The sequence below is a fragment of the Microcebus murinus genome, chromosome 4, assembly GCF_040939455.1.
Source record: "Microcebus murinus isolate Inina chromosome 4, M.murinus_Inina_mat1.0, whole genome shotgun sequence".
Lineage (NCBI taxonomy): Eukaryota > Metazoa > Chordata > Mammalia > Primates > Cheirogaleidae > Microcebus > Microcebus murinus.
In genome coordinates, this window is record NC_134107.1 from 52,247,384 (window position 1) to 52,264,943 (window position 17,560).

Below are 17,560 nucleotides of genomic sequence, written 5' to 3' on the forward strand. Positions count from 1 at the left end.
CATAGCTCATAAATGACTGTTGTTGTTTTACCCATGGTAATGTGACAATAATAATAATGCATAGCTACCACTTTACAGGTGTACAAAACCCTTTTTAGGTATGCTATCTCATTTGGCTTCATTTAAATATTTTAAATTACTCAGCCCTACAAATAAGCATGGTGAAAGACCAATTGAGCTCTGAAGCAAGTGTAGTTTGCAACAGAATGTGGAAATAAGGGCCCTGGCAGTGACTGTACTTAGGATGGGCTGCTCAACACCTTCCTTAATGCAAGTGAATGAGGAGAATGGATAGATCGTTTTTCACCCTGTGTGTGTCACTTTTGGTGTTGGTCAGCAACTGGTGTTTATTATAAGCCTATTCTTCCCTCATTCCTCAGAGTGGGTCTCAGCTCCCTCTCCCTTTGACAATTACAGATGTGGACGAGTGCTCTTTGGATAGGACCTGTGACCACAGCTGCATCAACCACCCTGGCACATTTGCTTGTGCTTGCAACCAAGGGTACACCCTGTACGGCTTCACCCACTGTGGAGGTGAGCAGACCTAGAGTCGAGAGGTGGGGTGCTGCGGGGCCTCCACCCCTGAGGTTTATTTTCCTGCCTCAGGGGATGAAAGGTACATCCCAGTCCCTGTACTACAGCAGTGAGTCCATCAACTCAAAGGAAGCATCTGCTAAAGGAAATCTCCCCACATTTATCCCTTTGACACGTCATGTGTGAAATGGAGCAGAGAGGAGCCGAGCTCTTTCAGCTGTGGATTCCTTATTGACTTTATTGACTCGCGGTTGTATTCAGAGGATGGGGGGTCTCTCAGGAGCTGCTACCCTGTCTGTTGGAACTTCCCAGCAGATAGTGAAGTTGCAGTCCTCAGAGAGGCTTGGCGGGACACCAACCCATTCCACAGCCTGCCGTGCGTAGCAACTGGCTGCAAAACCTTGGTTTGAGCCCCACAGTTAGGTCTTTGAGCTGAAAGTGGAACCAGTAAGTTTATCTCTCCACTCTGTGCCCATTTAGCAACATGTTCTCTTGTCTCATAACCTCATGGCCAAGCAGAAAATGGCATAAAATCAGATTTGGTGCCAACTAACTCCCACTTCACTCCCCACAGCAATCTTTGAGAATACAGGTTCAGATTCTAATCCAGAATGTCTAGGACTTTCAAAGTGATCTTCCTGAGCATCTGTAGGATGTTGAAACCACCACCCTAAATACTTCCTGCCTAGCCCTTGTGTTTTGTGCCTAAGAAGAATGGACAGCAGTGATTTGCTGTAGATAATGACGTCTCCCTTCTCTTTTTCAATACATCCTTGGTATGGCTAGAAACATACTCTTCCCAGTACATCAAGAAACCTCAAGGAAATGTACCCCAAGTAAGGATCTATGTCTGTGTTTAGATAGAGCCACCTTTCCACCCAGACTCAGGCTCCGGTTGATGGGGATTAGAGCACACCCCTTTCCTTGTCTGTACTCAACTGCATAAGTGGTTAGATAGGGAGACCTAATTCTGTGTCTCCCTTGGTGGGTGGAGTTTTAAAGCCTGGGCAGTGTCCAAGTTTGGACATCTGAAAGTAGCGTGTGGCCTTTTCTGAGTATCCCTACTGAGGGAATGGTTTGGTCAGGAATGAAACTTGAGCTGGCCCTAGTGAGGCTCATACCAGGAGATTCACTGGGTGGCAGTGTAGTGTGGAGTGGGGTGTGGAGTCAGCTGGTGCACAGTGCACATCCTGAGGGCAGTCAGCACCTTTCCTGTGCCTTGTGAGTTTCAACCATGTGACTGCCCTGTGGCTCCTTCCTCAAGGGAGGGACAGTATCAGCCCATTCAGTGACAGGCTGTTGTGATACGAGAGTGGTTTTTGTTCCACAGACACCAACGAGTGCAGCGTCAACAATGGAGGCTGTCAGCAGATCTGTGTGAACACAGTGGGCGGCTACGAATGCCAGTGCCACCCGGGGTACAAGCTCCACTGGAACAAAAAAGACTGTGTGGGTAAGGGACACTGAGGCGCAGACCCGGTCAGTGGGGCCCACCACTGGCCCAGAGGCAGCGTGGCTCTGTGTGCGCTCCCAGGTCCGATTGGGCCAGGAGTGCCAGGACTGAGTGTCCCTCCACTGAATTCTCTTTCCCTCAGCTGCAGCAGCTGTTCTTTACATAGTTCAAAAACAGGAGATACTTTGCAGGCTCTCGTGTTTCCTTCTGTGCTTCTGTGTAGGTTGGAACTGACTTCCGTTTTCCTGGTTGCTTTTCTGCATTAAAACAATGGCAAGCAAGGGTCTCCATTACCTTGGTGGGAAATAAGGCCTGGTGTATGTTCTGTGCGGGGTGTCAAGCTGTACTTTCTCTTCTTGGGGCTTTTGGTGCATGGGACTCAACCGTCCTTGTCACACTTAGATTCATCCTTCTCTTTCTGTAAGTGTCTGTGTTTTGTCCTGTCTAGAAGTGGAGGGGCTTCTGCCCACTAGTGTGTCACCCCACGTATCCCTGCATTGCGGTAAGAGTGGTGGAGGAGACAGGTGCTTCCTAAGATGTCACTCTGGCATTCACCTCTCTTCAGGTGAGTGGGGCCCAGTCCCTGGGGCAGGTCTTCATGTCAGGGCCAGGCCTCCCTGGCCTCTAAGTGTTAGATTCCCTCAAAGGGCTTCTAGATCCTTGACCAGATATCCCCTGACCACCATGCTTTGAGAGGTCCATGCTTCAAGACCCCATATGCTAGGCGTTTTTCCAGTGGCTCATGCAGAGTCGGGATGGGGGTGATTACAGCTGCTACCTGGATAGCCCATAACTTTGCTTACATGTTTGACAACCCACGTTCTGTCTGTCAGGACTGCAAGAGGCCTACTCTGTCACCTGCGGCTCTTCTCCTCTCAGGAACAAACAGCAAAAATCAAATGATTCTGCTTTTGGGGGTAATTACCAAATCTGTGTGTTCTCCCTGGGTTTCTCTGTGTTCAGTGGGCTTTACTCATGAGGTACTGTTCTTGGATGTTGGCTTTATTTTCTTTTCTCTTAATCTCTATACTGTGAGCATGTTACAGGGTATTCTTGCCTGCAGCTCTGGTGCTTGAAATCTGACTCACCCATGTAACAGATACTTATGAGTGTCTACTGTGTGCTACGAGGCACTGTGGTCAGCCTGGTGGATCATCATATTGGGCAGATGCCCACAGAGCTCTGGGACCAGGAACTCAGGTCTCCCAAACACCCTGTCCTCCAGAGCACCTCAAAGGCCCAGTGGGGAATGTGCCTGGGGCACATGGTGTGGATGGAAATAGTCCTGGGCAGAACAGGGGCAGCAGGAATTCTGTCCTGAGAAAGGAGCCCAAACTCCTTCCTATTTGTCACAAGACGAAGAATAAAATCCAAAGTTTTCAGGAGGCCTTTCTCTCCCAGATATAGACACCCTTGTCATTATGTCAGAAGAACATCTGGATGAGGTCCATATTACATCTTGATGTCCAAATTACATGTATGAGCAAAGCTGGAGACCCAAAGCAGGATAACCGTTGGCGTGTATTGATTGAGCTGCTCAAATATGCCAGCCACCGTATCACGCGTACTAGCTGATTTAAGCCATATTACAACCCTCTGGGTAAATCTCATTATTATCCTCATTAATCAGATGAAGAAATTGAGGCTCAGAGAGGTGAAATAACTTACCCAAAGTGACTTAGATAAGAAATAGAAGAGCCAGGATTTGAACCCAGAAAGTGTGGGTCCAGAGCCTTTAAGCACTGTCCTTCGCTGCCCCTTTTGCCAGAAGTTTGGACTCAGCCAGAGCAGACATCATGGTCTGGTTCACCAGATCCCTCAGTGATGGTTCCTTGATGATCGAGGCCACCCCAAGGGTGGGCAAACAAATAACTAACAGTTATTCCGTTCTTACTGTGTACCAGGCAGTAGGCTAAACATTTTTATTTTCTTAATTTTTTTTTTACATTATCTCATTTACTCCTTACAACAGCCTGGTTAATGTAGGTACCGTAATTATGTCTGTTTTACAGATGAGGAAACTGAGGGTTACAGAGATTAAGTAACTTGCTCAAGTTCTCATTATAAGTCAAAGAGCTGGAATTTGAATCTAGGCCACTGACCCCAGAGCCTAATATATAATTGAGACTGACACACGAAGGAGAACAGAATTTTGTGCATCAGGCCCTCAAAATGAGACCCTTGCTCCCTCCTAGACCCTGGCAATCCCGGCCACACTTAGCGAGCGCCGTCTCTGTCTGGAGTGGCAGCTGCCTCTGCTCTGTCCTCTCAGGACAGGCTCACTCAGGAGCGTCAGCCCCTCACCATTTCCCTCCACAGTCCTATCCACATTTGACCTGGGGGGTTCTGGCCTTCTTTCTCAGGAAGACACAAAAATGACCTCATCTTTCATCTCACTGTTGAGGCTATCTTTGAGCCTCTCTTTGTTACATTTCAACACTGGGTTTATCTCTCGTGTGTGGGGAAAAGCGTGATTCTTAGGAGGCTCCTGGTCCTCCAGTCCAGGGTGATGGGCACTCTGTGATCCAACCTTTCTTGGTCTCAGGGTAAGAGAGGGGCTTGGGGCGTGCAGCGTGTGGTAGGAGCCACCAGCGGATAGCTCCCCGTGTCTGCATTCCTTTGCCTCTGAAGGTAACATCTCTCACTTGTTTCTTTCTGAAGATGTCGCCATCGTCAGGACAAGTGTAACCTTTAAGCTAAATGAAGGCAAGTGTAGTTTGAAAAAGGCTGAGCTGTTTCCCGAGGGTCTGCGACCAGCATTACCAGGTATGAAATCAGACAGCTGGTGCAGGGAGCTTGCCTGCATGTTGGGATGCTGGAGGCCCATGGGGGGCCAGGGGGTGTCCCGAGGATCCAGGCATGCTTCGGATGGGACTGAACCATTCAGAACCTCCAGGGAGGAAGAAGAGCCTCACCTAGCACCCCTGTGTAGTTCCAAGGTTACAGTTTGGGGCTTCCTTTTCGAGTTACCGTTGGTGAGGCCCTGGGAAAACCTGTGAGTTTATAGGCATCAATAAAGGCTTAAGATGAATTAGCAATTTGTGATCAAATTGGGTTAAATTTTCTAGATCTTAGAGTTTGCTTGAACATAAGCCAAAGAAATGAAAAGATGTTTGGCTTTGATGAACAAAGATATAATATCCAGCTTTCCTGCTGGGTCTAGTTTTTGGAAGCAGCAACTCCACTGGCTTCAGCAGAGCAAGTACCATCCAAGTAGAACTGGCCTTATTGAAGAGAGCAGACTCTAGCACTCCTCTTTCTCCCCAGCTCACATATCTGGTATTATTTCTTAGAATACTTTTGGAGACTTAAAAAAAACAAATATCAAGATTCATGTATTAGGAAGACTTCTTTCCCCAGTCTACCCTCAAATAAATCCTACAAACCAATAAACATAAGGCACTCTCTAGTCACTTTTGACTACCTATTTTAAGTAACTTGGTCTTCCATTTGATGGAATATTATGCAACTATTCATTATATATTTTCAAAGAATGTTTAATGACACAAGAAAATATTCTTGTTATAATGCTGAGATGGAAAAGGGAGAGAAACATTTTGTATACCTAATACAATCCAAAAGCTGTGGTAGAAGAAAAAAAAAGAAAATTCTTCATATCAGTAGTGGTTACTTGGTAGGAGGATGACAGGTGATTTTTAAATTTTAAAATAGAGACAGATTAATTGTGAGGATGATGTGTGGACCTGCTCCTTGGTTAGGGTTAACAATCGTTAGTGAACAGATTCACAGGAAACCCTGGGGAGAGGGGAGACAGCCACAGTCAGGAACAGGGGTGTGCAGAGCCCTGTCTTACGCAACACTTCCATTCTCATCCTGGATGCCTTCGTGACATTGCTTGGTTCTGTTGATTCTTTGTGCCATTTATTGCTCCTGGTTATTTAAAAATGAGACATCATTGTCGATGTGCTTTCCAGCTTTCCCTTTGGGTTGGAATTACTCCAAGGTCAGTTTGCCTGAAAGCAGGAGTTGGCTTCCTTTCCACTCCGGTGCTCATTCCTTAATTGAAGCCTCAACCCCTGCCCAATACACTACAGTCTAGCTTTAAGAAAATCAGCTGTGAGAATATGAGGGCACCTTAGCGAAACCGTCAGTAAGGAATGCAAAACGCCCCCTGGTCCTGCATATGTGGCTGGTCAGTCAGAAACATCCAGCATTTGTCCAAGAAAAGAATGTTCAAGAGCTAAATAGCAAAGTTATATAGGAGGCAAAAGTAGCTCTTCAAAATTAAAATGTCATCGTGCTCCAAGCTGAGGGCTTGCAATGTCTTGGCATCTGGAGTTAATCATTTAGTCCCTTGAGAGTTGTTTTAATGAAATGTTTACTGAGCTCTAGCGAATGTTCATCTGAGTGCTTTGCCAGGATTTGGCTTCCGATAATTTTGTTTCTTCATACAGAGAAGCACAGCTCAGTAAAAGAGAGCTTCCGCTACGCAAACCTTACATGCAGCTCCGGCAAGCAAGTCCCGGGAGCCCCTGGCCGACCAAGCGCCCCTAAGGAAATGTTTATCACTGTTGAGTTTGAGCTTGAAACTAACCAAAAGGAGGTGACAGGTTGGTTTCAAAACAGCCTACGTTGCCAGGCTTTTCACAGCTTGCTCCTTATTTCTTTGCTTTTCACTTTTAATCACTCTTGGGGGAAAAAAATAGTACAAACACTGAAGTATCTCCTGTTTTTTCCCCACCCCCCAACTAAACTGAATTGGTTTGGAACCTCATGATTTTCTCTGCTTCGTAAAACCCCAAAGCTCCCATTTTGATCAAAATAAATTTCTGTTTGAATCGAATGCTGCCCAGCCTGCCAGGTGCCCACCTCCAGGTCTCTCCCCATTTGGTCCACAGGGAGCTCGGGGTGTTGGTGGGGGCTGCAGTGGGTCTGGCTGTCATCACACCCACCAGCCTGACTGCCCCCTGCACTGCCGTCCCTCGTGTTTCCACAGCTTCTTGTGACCTGAGCTGCATCGTAAAGCGAACGGAGAAAAGGCTCCGGAAAGCCATCCGCACGCTCAGGAAGGCTGCCCACAGGGAGCAGTTTCACCTCCACCTATCAGGCGTAGACCTCGACATGGCCAAAAAGCCTCCCCGAGCATCTGAACGGCGGGCAGAGCCCTGTGGAGTGGGCCAGGGTCACACGGAAAACCAGTGTGGTAAGTGGCCTAGGCCGTTCTTGCTAACAGCATTGCCCTGGGCTCTGTGAACTCAAGGTAATTAATCAAGAGCAGGTCTGGCCCATCCTCCCTTCTCCAGGCTCACTCCAGAGAACGCTCTGCACAGCATGTCTGGTTAAGTACCTGTCATGTTGGTGTCTGCCGTGCCCACTAGACCCAGAGCTCCCCGGGGCCGAGATTGATCTCGTTTGCGTCTCTGTCCTCAGTGCCTGGCATAGTGCCTGGCTCGTGGTGGGCACTAAAGTGAGTGAGTGTTGAATCAAGGGACAGGAAGGAAGAGACAGGGTTGATGAGAAGAGGGAATGTTGCCCTGTAGGGGTCTGAGGGATGATGGTCTTCAAGTGCTGTGTTCCCTGCTGGGGCGGGACTGGAGGAAGAAGGCACCCGGGAGCCTTGTGAACCACAGTCCATTCTCACGTCTCCTCTTATGATCTCCCTCCCTCTTGACCAAAGAGGTTGCGAAGAACAAACAAACTCCTGCCCGTAGTTTCATGCAGAGGCAAAGCTCAGGGGCTGCTCGGCTGTCTTGTGAGCTCCCTGAGCGCCAGCCAGGCTCTGGGTGGCGTCTGTTCCACTGTATGTTGTTGTTGTTGTCGCTGTGTGTTTCAGAATTAAATCTGAGGTCTGGCACTTGAGCAATATTCATTCTGTCCCTCTGATGAAGCTGGCAAGAGGTTCTAGGGTGGTCAGTTTAGAGATTTGTGGGTAGTAATGGGAGGCTCTACTTGAAAAGTCTTAGATGGGAAAGCTGGGGTCTCACTTTAAAGTAATAATGCTAATGATTTATTGAATTCTTACCTGTCACAGTTTAACACTAAGCCTTGTATCTTCATTTTCACATTTAATCCTGACAGCAACCTTACCAGGGAGGTGTTGTTATCTCCATTGAACAGATGATCAAACTGAAGCCCGGAGGGCTCTGTTCTCTTGCTCAAGATCACATTGATGGTCTAATTCTAGTCTGTGCTCTGGTCCCAAGTAAGGTGACTTTCAGTAACCATACCCCTCCAGAGCAAATCAATGTCTTTTCTCGAACTTATATATATATATAAATTTTTTTTTTTTTTTTTTTTGAGACAAAGTCTCACTCTGTTGCCTGGGCTAGAGTGCCGTGTTGTCAGCCTAGCTCACAGCAACCTCAAACTCCTGGGCTCAAGTGATCCTCCTGCCTTAGCCTCCCAAGTAGCTGGGACTACAGGCATGTGCCACCATGCCCGGTTAATTTTTTCTATATATATTTTTAGTTGGCCAATTAATTTCTTTCTATTTTTAGTAGAGACGGGGTCTCGCTGTTGCTCAGGCTGGTCTCCAACTCCTGACGTTTAGCGATCCTCCCGCCTCAGCCTCCCAGAGTGCTAGGATTACAGGCGTGAGCCACCACGCCCAGCCTCGATGTCTTTTCTGAAGTGTCAGTAGAATCACAAGGCCCAAGAAATGAAGCTTAACTAAGGAGAACAAACTCGTGTTTCTGAATAAGCAAAGCTGAAAGAAGAGGCACTCGATCCAGAAAATTGTCAGCAGTAGCCCCACAGCTCTAATCTGTTGCTTTGCCAAAACTTAGCAACAAATCAAGTGTGAGTGTCCACAAGGGGCTGGTTTCCAGATAGTCTTGACTTTTATTTCAGCTGATTCTCTTTAAAAGAAACAAAGAAAAAAAAATTAAAAACAACTCAGCTGGTTGATTTGTTCTCATTTAAAATTCTAAGAGCTCCAGTTTTCATACCAAAATAGTGATGAGACTTGGCTGTTGCTGCCCTACTTCCTGGGGTGAGTTGAAGAAACTGTCAGGGCAGGCTGGTCCTTCTGGCCTATTAGGGGTAAACTGCACTGTCCTCTGCTATGCTGTCGGGGTGAGGCCTGCGGGCTCACCAGGGGGTCCTTGTGGCCAGGAGAGAAATCAGAAAAACCTAGTGTTAAACTGCCAGTCGGAGTATTACTAATACTACCATGGATCTGCTGCTGGGGAATAAAGGCCCAAGGATAAGGAGCAGGAGTTACTTAACAGAGGCCTCGTGACGGTGACAAGCTATGAAAGACACTCAGTAGAGGGTTTATGTAGCTGTTGTGGTGTGTCATGTGTCCCTGAGATGCTTGTCATGCTAAATTAGGTTGGATTTATTTCTAAGGGGGGGCAGTGTGTCTTGTCTCAAGAGCTGAATGAGTTTTATAGCCCACATGGACCCAAATCGGGTCCGTCCTGCCTGACAGCCATGTTGAAGATATTACCATGTAGACAAAACAGCACAAGGAATTACCAGTGACATTTCTTCTTCCTGTTGGAGGGAGGAAGTAGGTATAAAGAAGGGTCAGGTGTGTTAATGAGGAAGGCTTTTTACTCTGCAGACACATGGCACGGGCCAAATCCCGTCTCTGTACATATGTGTGTGTGTGTCTGTCTTGCATTTCTGTTCTATTTGATGGTATTAGAACTAGGCTCACTGGTGTTTTCTGAACTCTGGATGGTACATGCAGTAGACACAAACATAGGATAGTTCTTTTTAGAAACTATTTTCAGTGTCTGCTGAAACAAGCCCCACAAAAATGGAGTCACCTTAAAGGAGAGATGGAACCATTATGGTTTTCGTTTGTTTGTTTGTTCTTTGAGACAGGGTCTTGCCCTGTCTCCCAGGCTAGAGTGCCATGGCATCATCATAGCCCACTGCAACCTCAAACTCCTAAGATTGAACAATCCTCCTGCCTCAGCCTCCTGAGTAATGGGGACTACAGGCTAATTTTTTCTATTTTTAGTAGAGACAAGGCCTCACTCTTGCTCAGGCTGGTCTCAAACTCCTGGCCTCAAATGATCCTCCTGCCTCAGCCTCCCAAAGTGCTAGGATTATAGACATGCACCACATTATGTTTATCTTTTTAAATATTTTTAATTTGCTTTTTAATCACAAAAGTAGTACATTTTTCAAATGGTACAGAAACATATACAGTAAAGATGAGATTTCTCCCTATAGCTCACTAATCTCACTACCCAGCAGTAGCATTTATGGCTTGCTGTATATTTTTCCATATCAGTATTTATGCATGTGTAAAAATTAAATTTTATTCATTCAGTAAATATTTATTGAGCACCGACTGTGTGCCAGGTACCATTCTAGATGCTGGGAATCCAACACTGAGCCAAACAAGCAAAAATTTCAGCCCTCACAGAGTTTACAATTGCAGAGAAAGAAGATGGATAACAACCAATGACCAAGGAAGTGTATCATGTGGCAGATGGTGATAAGGGTGTGGAGAACAGAATAGAAGGGAAGTGGAAGAGAGAGTTTCAGGGCAGGGTGAGGGGTACTCCCCTAAAATGTAGACTGTGGCCAGTGAAGGCCTCATTGCAAAGTGTTATTTGGGCAGAGATGCAAAGATGGGGGAAGCAAGCTATGGGGATATCTGGGGGAAAGGAGTTTCAGGCAAAGGAAACAGCAAGTACAAAACACCTGAGGTATTGCAAGGCAGGTCAGGATGATGAGAGCTGAGGGAGGGAGGGAGGAAGGGTGAGCGAAGGAGAAATAGTGAGGACTCAGAGAGAGAAAGGAAGCCAGGGGAAGCGGAGGCGGGTGGGGGGGAAGGTTTGAGCAGAGGAGTAACAGGGCTCTGACTCATGTTTTAAAAGGATGACTTTGGCTGTTGGGTTGAAAATAGACTATAGGTTTTTATGTGAATAAACATATTTTTAAAAAATATATCAATACAATTTGAATAGTGCTACGTGCTGTTTTTAACTATGGAGTAGATCCAAGAACATCTTTCCATGCTAATAGGGGAGCGACATCATTTCTTTTACAGCTTCATAGTCTGTATTTGTTTTAAGACACAAGTACTTATTAGCTCTATTGCTACTGGTGGATATTGAAGTTATTCCAAATTTTTAAATTACAAACAGTGTTGTAATAAATATCCTTATTTGTGCACATGGATTCTGAAGAATAGATTATAGAAGTATGATGGCCAGGTCAAAGAACATGCATATATTTAAAACTTTGATAGATACTGCCAAGTTACTCTCCAAAAAGAGCACAATAATGTATACTCCTTCCAACATTGTATTTGAGTGTTTATTGCCCACATCTTTACTAACATGGATTATTTATCATTGATCCTTTTAATTTTTGTAAATTTGATAACCAAAATATAAAAAAGTTATTTTAACTTGTTTTTCTTTGGTTATTAGTAAGACTGAGCATGCTGTCCTGTGTCTATGATTATTTGGATTTCTTCTTCCGAGAATATCCAGGTTCTTTGCCTATTTTTCCAATGAACTATTTGTCTTTTCAGTGTCATTTAAAAAAAATAAAATGCAAAGTCCCAAGTTACACCAAAGAAAGTAATCACTTCTGACCCATTGTAGACTTTCTTTCTTATTGTCATTTTTACTTAGTAAAGTCTCATTAACTTGGCATTTGGGGACTTTGGGGACAGCCTGCTCTGCAAGTGACCTTTGTACCATCTGTGATCAATTTTAGCAAGATGGGGGGAAAAAGTGAGTATATTCTCCAAGGAACAAATTCCTTAAGCTCCATAGTACTTCATAAAGTCCTTCGTGTCTAAAGAAAAATTAAATGTGATGTGGATTTCCAGCTAATATACTTTCATAATGCCAGCTAAAAGATAAATTATTTAAGAAATATGCTTGATAATATATCTATTTTTTGTATTTGGTTGTTTTTGAAACTTGCTGAGAGTTTTAGAAGACACAATCCAGGCAACTGGCAAACTGGGAAGTATTTTAGTTCCTGGGTTCGTGAGAGACTAGGAAAGTTTAATTCAGTTTTTAACAGCAGCAGCTTTCCTCTGTGGTCATTGAGAAAAACTAATTCAGCCGGTATTAATCGAGATCCCACTTTGTCCACTCTGTGTGCTTGGGATGAGGGAGTGAGAACATAAGGAGCAATGAAGTTTTTATGAAGTACACGTTCTGACAGGGAGATGGAAATAAAAACATAAAGAAAAGTGATAATTTCAGAAGCTAAGTGTAATAAAGATAACACAGAGGAAGGGTTACTCTCCGTAGGGCAGTCAGGGGAGGCTGTCAGAGCAAGCGATGTTTGGGGTGTGAGGGTGGAGGGGCCAGCGTGCGGGCGCTGGTGTGGTGGGGGCACTCTGATGGTGGGGGACCAGCAAACGCAAGCGGCCTGAGGCAGAAATGAGCTGGGCATTTTCTTTTTAAATTTTAATTCTTTCACAATTGGGAAATTATTCGTAATTGGACACGTAGGAATTTCCTTTTCTGTTTAAATTGAGGAAGATATAAAGTCTATATTAGCACTATAGACCAGTATCAGACCAATATTTAACACATAGACTGGGTAGGAAATTCTATTAATTAAAAGAGGTTTAAAAACATAATTTAATAAAATGTTGACATTTATGGAACACTTACACTGTTCAGCACTGTGCTAAGCACTTTGCTTATATTATCTCATTTAATCCTCACCATAAGTCTATATTAACTCATGCCCTCTTTATAGGTAAGAAAACTAAGGCAGAGGAAGATAAGCATTTTTCCCAATGTTACCCAGCAAGTAACTGACGGAGGCAGGATTCAAATCCAGAGCCTATGTTTGTTTTTTTTTTGAGACCGAGTCTCGCTTTGTTGCCCAGGCTAGAGTGAGTGCTGTGACATCAGCCTAGCTCACAGCAACCTCAATCTCCTGGGCTCAAGCAATCCCAAGTAGCTGGGACTACAGGCATGCGCCACCATGCCCGGCTAATTTTTTCTATATATATTAGTTGGCCAATTAATTTCTTTCTATTTTTAGTAGAGACGGGGTCTCGCTCTTGCTCAGGCTGGTTTCGAACTCCTGACCTCGAGCAATCCGTCCGCCCCGGCCTCCCAGAGTGCTAGGATTACAGGCGTGAGCCACTGCGCCCGGCCAAGAGCCTATGTTTTTAACTCTGTCAATGTGAATACTCTCAGCTCTCCTGGGTACATCCTGTGCCCTGTGGCCACCTTACTCATAGCGTACCCATATGGGGAACCCTCCATGGGCCAGCTCTGTGGGGTACTGGGGAGGCCTGGATAAAGAAGATGCCATCCCTCAAGTTGCATCTGGCCCTCCCAGGGAAGGGTCAGAGAAGCCTTCCCCAAAGAGAGGAAGCCTGAGCTGAGTTTCGAAGGCTGCACAGATGATGTACATGTGGGGAGAACTATGCAGGTGGAGGAACCGTCCTAGGAAATGAGGAAGAACGGCGTGTGCGCAGGGCATTATTGGCGTATTGGTATTACTCACCTGGTAGATAAGAAAGATGTGGTGAGCAACTAGGCTAGTGGGAAGGTACAACCAAGTTGTGGGAGACCTCAGATATGTTGCTAAGGAGCCTCAACTTTATATCTAGGTGACATGGTGCCATTACAGGAATTAATCAGGAAGTGTCTAGGTCACACGTGTATTCTATTAATAGAAAGATCTCTCTGATTGTATTGGAGGAGGCAGGAAGATCAATTTGGGGGATTTTAAAAGTGTCACATGCGGTATTAAGAACATGAAGGCACTAGTGGCGAGAGAAGAAGCAATGGGTTAAAGGGACATTTGGGAGGAAAGAGGAGCAGCATTTGGGGATGACATGGATTGGGGACTGAGAAGAGGGAAGCGTTGGGGTGGGCTCAGAGATTTCTGATCCTGACACCTGCTTCCCATATGCCCCTCATCTCACCAGCCCTGTTTCATATGCAGGAGGCACTGAGAAAAAGCCGGGGGTCGGTTGAATGGTTAGATGAATGTGATCACTGGGGAAGAAATAATCAGAAGAGATTTATAGGAGAAGCATGGAAAAAAATAGGCTCTTGAGAGGGCATGAGAAAGGATGAAAACTCAGATGTAGAAAAGGAGGCTAAAGACTGAGTATTGAGTCAAAGAAAGTGAGAGACGTGCTGGGAGTGAAGAGAAACACTTTAGAAAGGTGAATCTGACGGTTTGATAGAGCTGCGGTAGGGAGGAACAGAGAGCCAGGGAAATCGTGGGAGGTTATTACAGTGATCCAAATAAGAGATGGTGAGGATCCAGGGGACATGAGTGTCATGGGGATGAAGAATAAGAGATAGAAGGGACACAACTGTAGGATGCTGCAGCTGAGGGCGGGGCAGTGAGGAGAGAGGCCAGGGCAGCTGTTTGGAGCCTGGGTGAGTGGGAGCGTAGAGGTGCCATCTATAAAGAGTAACGCCTGATCAGGTGCAGTGGCTCACACATGTAATCCTAGCCCTTTGGATGGCTAACGTGGTAGGATCACTTGAGGCCAGAACTTCCAGACCAGCCTGGGACACATAGTAAGACCCTGTCTCTACAAAAAATAGAAAAATTAGGCAGGTGTGGTGGTTCATACCTTCAGTTCCAGCTATTCAGAAGGCTGAGGCAGGAGGATCACTTGAGCCTAGGAGTTGGAGGTTACAGTGAGCTATGATGACGCCATAGCACTCTAGCCAGGGTGACATAGCAAGACTCTGTCTCAAAAAAAAAAAAAAAAAAAAAAGAAAGTAAGAAAAAGAAAAAAGAAAGTAAAGGCAGAGAGGTAAGAGAAAAGCTCAACCTTGGACAAAGCGAATTTGAGCTGCAACAAAGTTTCCAGAAACAGGTATCTGTGGGCATCTGGGAGTTTAGCGAAAAGACTTCATCTCTCCATATCCAGACCAGCTCTCCTGTCCTGCCTCTGGCCACACATGCTCAGACTTGCCTCCTGTTAAAATGGACGGACAGTCCACGTTCTGCCAAAGGCCAACCCTTCCACTCCGGCTGGAGCCCATTCCCTCTCCACCTCTTAAGGATGCCGCTCTCACTTGTCCGCTGACTGCTCCCCATCTCAGAAGGCTCCTCTGTGAGATCATTTCCAACAGCACACATCTCCTACCTTAAAAACCAAACAAACCCTCCATTGCCTTCGTCCTTCTCTCCCGATACTGCATCATTCCTTTGTCTCCTGTAGAACAAAACTCTGTGGAGCAGTTGTACTGTCTTTGCCTCCTTACCACCCATTTTCTCCTCAATCTGGTTTTCATGCCTAACCTTTCCACTGAAACTGCTTTTTCCAAGATTTCTAATGACCTCTAACTCCAGTTGCCTACTCCCACTCCTCCCTGCAGGCATCCTCTCCAACATGGTATATCTTTCCCTCCCCTGGAATCACTTTCTTCTCGTGGGTTTTGGACACCACACGATTCTGGTTTTCCTGCTTTGCTGGCTACTCCCTTTATATTTTCTTTTCTCTTTCTTTTCTTTTCTTTCTTTCCTTTTCCTTTTCTTTCTTTTTCTTCCTTCCTTCCCTCCCTCTATCCCTCTCTCTCTCTCTTTCTTTCTTTCTCTCTCTTTTTTTTCTTTTTTGGAGATGGAGTCTCACTCTATTGCTCTGGCTAGAATCAAGTGGTGTGATCATAGCTCACTGTGACCTTGAATTCCTGGGCTCAAGCGATCCTCCTGCCTCAGCCTCCCAAAGTGCTAGGATTACAGGAATGAGCCATTGTGCCCAGGCCCTTTCCAATTTCAATGCTGCTTCCTCCCCTACTTTCTGATCTCTAAATATCAGGTGTCCCAGGGCTTAGTCTGTCCCCCTCCTCTCTTCACACCCTCCTCAGTGACGCATCCAGTGCCATAGTTTTCAATACCACCACAAGTTGGTGACTTCCAAACTGCTCTCTCCAGCTCTGCCTCTAGTTTGAGTTATGGACTTCTCTATGCCAGAGATGTTGAACGTTTAAGATCACATACACACTCTCTCTCTCTCTCTTTCTCTCTTTCTTTGTTTGAGACACAGTCTCACTCTGTTGCCTGGGCTAGAGTGCCCTGGCGTCAGCCTAGCTCACAGCGACCTCAAACTCCTGGGCTCAAGCAATCCTCCTGCCTCAGCCTCCCAAGTAGCTAGGACAGCAGGCATGCACCACCATGCCCAGCCAACTTTATATATATATATTTTTTTTTTTCATTGTACAGCTAATTTCTTTCTATTTTTTTTAGTAGAGACGGGGTCTCGCTCTTGCTCAGGCTGGTCTTGAATTCCTGAACTCAAACGATTTGCCTGCCTCAGCCTCCCAGAGTGCTAGAATTATAGACGTTAGCCACCACACCCAGCCTCTCTCTCTGTCTTTTAAAATACATTTGAATTGATGAATGTTTACTTATTTACAAATTATATACTTGCACTATTGGCTAATAATATATACATCATAAAAGGTAGAACAAGATAAAGATTAAATAAACAATTTTTAAATAACTGGCTAGCATCTTAAGGTAGAATCTTTGCAATTTGGCAAGGTTCATTGTTAATAGTTCATTTACATTTACATTACATTACATTTACATTACATTTACATTTACATTACTTTTTGTTCATTGCTAGTGCTTTAGGTAAACTCTTATCAGGTCTGAATAAATCATTACTGTTTCTGTCTCATGATGTAGTCTGACAGCAAGCTCATATATATAGTGGTCCCTCCTTATCTGTAGTTTTGCTTTCCATGGTTTCAGTTACTTTCAGTTACCCATAGTTCAAACATATTAAATGAAAATTCCAGATATAAACAATTCATAAGTTTCAAATTGTGCGATGTTCTAAGTAGCATGGTGAAATCTTGCACCATCTCACTCTGTCCTGCCCAGATGTGAACAATCCCTTTGTCTAGTGTATCCATGCTGCATACATTACCACCCCTTGTTAGTCACTTAGTAGTCATCTTGGTTATCAGATTGACAGATCACAAGAAGAAGGGTGAGTACAGTATAATAAGGTATTTTGAGAGAGAAAGAGGTGCCACATTCACATAAAATTTATTACTGAATATGTTTATAACTGTTCTATTTCATTATTAGTTATTGTTGTTAATCTCTTACTGTGCCTAATTTTCAAATTAAATTTTATGATAGGTATGTATGTATAGGAAAGAACATAGTACATACAGGGTTTGATATTATCTGAGGTTTCAGGCAGCCATCAGGGTCTTGGACCATATTACCACCAACCCCCCACCCCGATACCACTATTCTAGGAGTAGAAGATGTGTCCACCCTGGCACTTTCCTGGCCTGCACATGTGCTTGCATCACAGATACAGCCTTCAGTCCAGGAATTCTTCACAGGAATCGTTCAAAGCTGCTTTCTATTTTATAATGGTTAGTTTAGTTAAAACTAGATAATATAGTCAAGGAATCTACTAAACCAGGCACAGTTAAACTGTAATTCTTCTCAATACAGTGAAAGAAGTGAATCAGTCAGTATCTCCACAGCTTCAGAGCTGTGGGAAGCCTGTGATTCTCCTTTCTTGGTGACCTCACATCTCCTCATGTGTCCCGTGACTCATAGAGATGTGGACAGGCTGAGGGGCTGCTCTTCGACCATATACCAAACCAGTAGAGCTTTGTTTCTTATTTTTTTAGATGGAAATTAATATACATAGATATGAAA

The 17,560-nt window shown here is 44.9% G+C and overlaps 1 protein-coding gene across 4 annotated transcripts in view; it reads left to right on the top strand.

Annotated features, from left to right (window-relative positions):
* The window catches only part of SCUBE2 (signal peptide, CUB domain and EGF like domain containing 2), a 64,475-nt gene that overhangs the window by 29,740 nt on the left and 17,175 nt on the right, over window positions 1-17,560 (top strand). For 3 of the 4 annotated variants that reach the window (XM_012784000.2, XM_012784001.2, XM_076002191.1), the window contains 7 exons: window positions 418-534; window positions 1,865-1,987; window positions 2,436-2,552; window positions 2,821-2,904; window positions 4,649-4,753; window positions 6,403-6,558; window positions 6,945-7,151. In XM_012784000.2, coding sequence (XP_012639454.2) covers window positions 418-534; window positions 1,865-1,987; window positions 2,436-2,552; window positions 2,821-2,904; window positions 4,649-4,753; window positions 6,403-6,558; window positions 6,945-7,151 — 909 coding nt within the window. The remainder of the gene's footprint in view (window positions 1-417; window positions 535-1,864; window positions 1,988-2,435; window positions 2,553-2,820; window positions 2,905-4,648; window positions 4,754-6,402; window positions 6,559-6,944; window positions 7,152-17,560) is intronic. The other variant, XM_012784004.2, reaches the window with a different exon arrangement.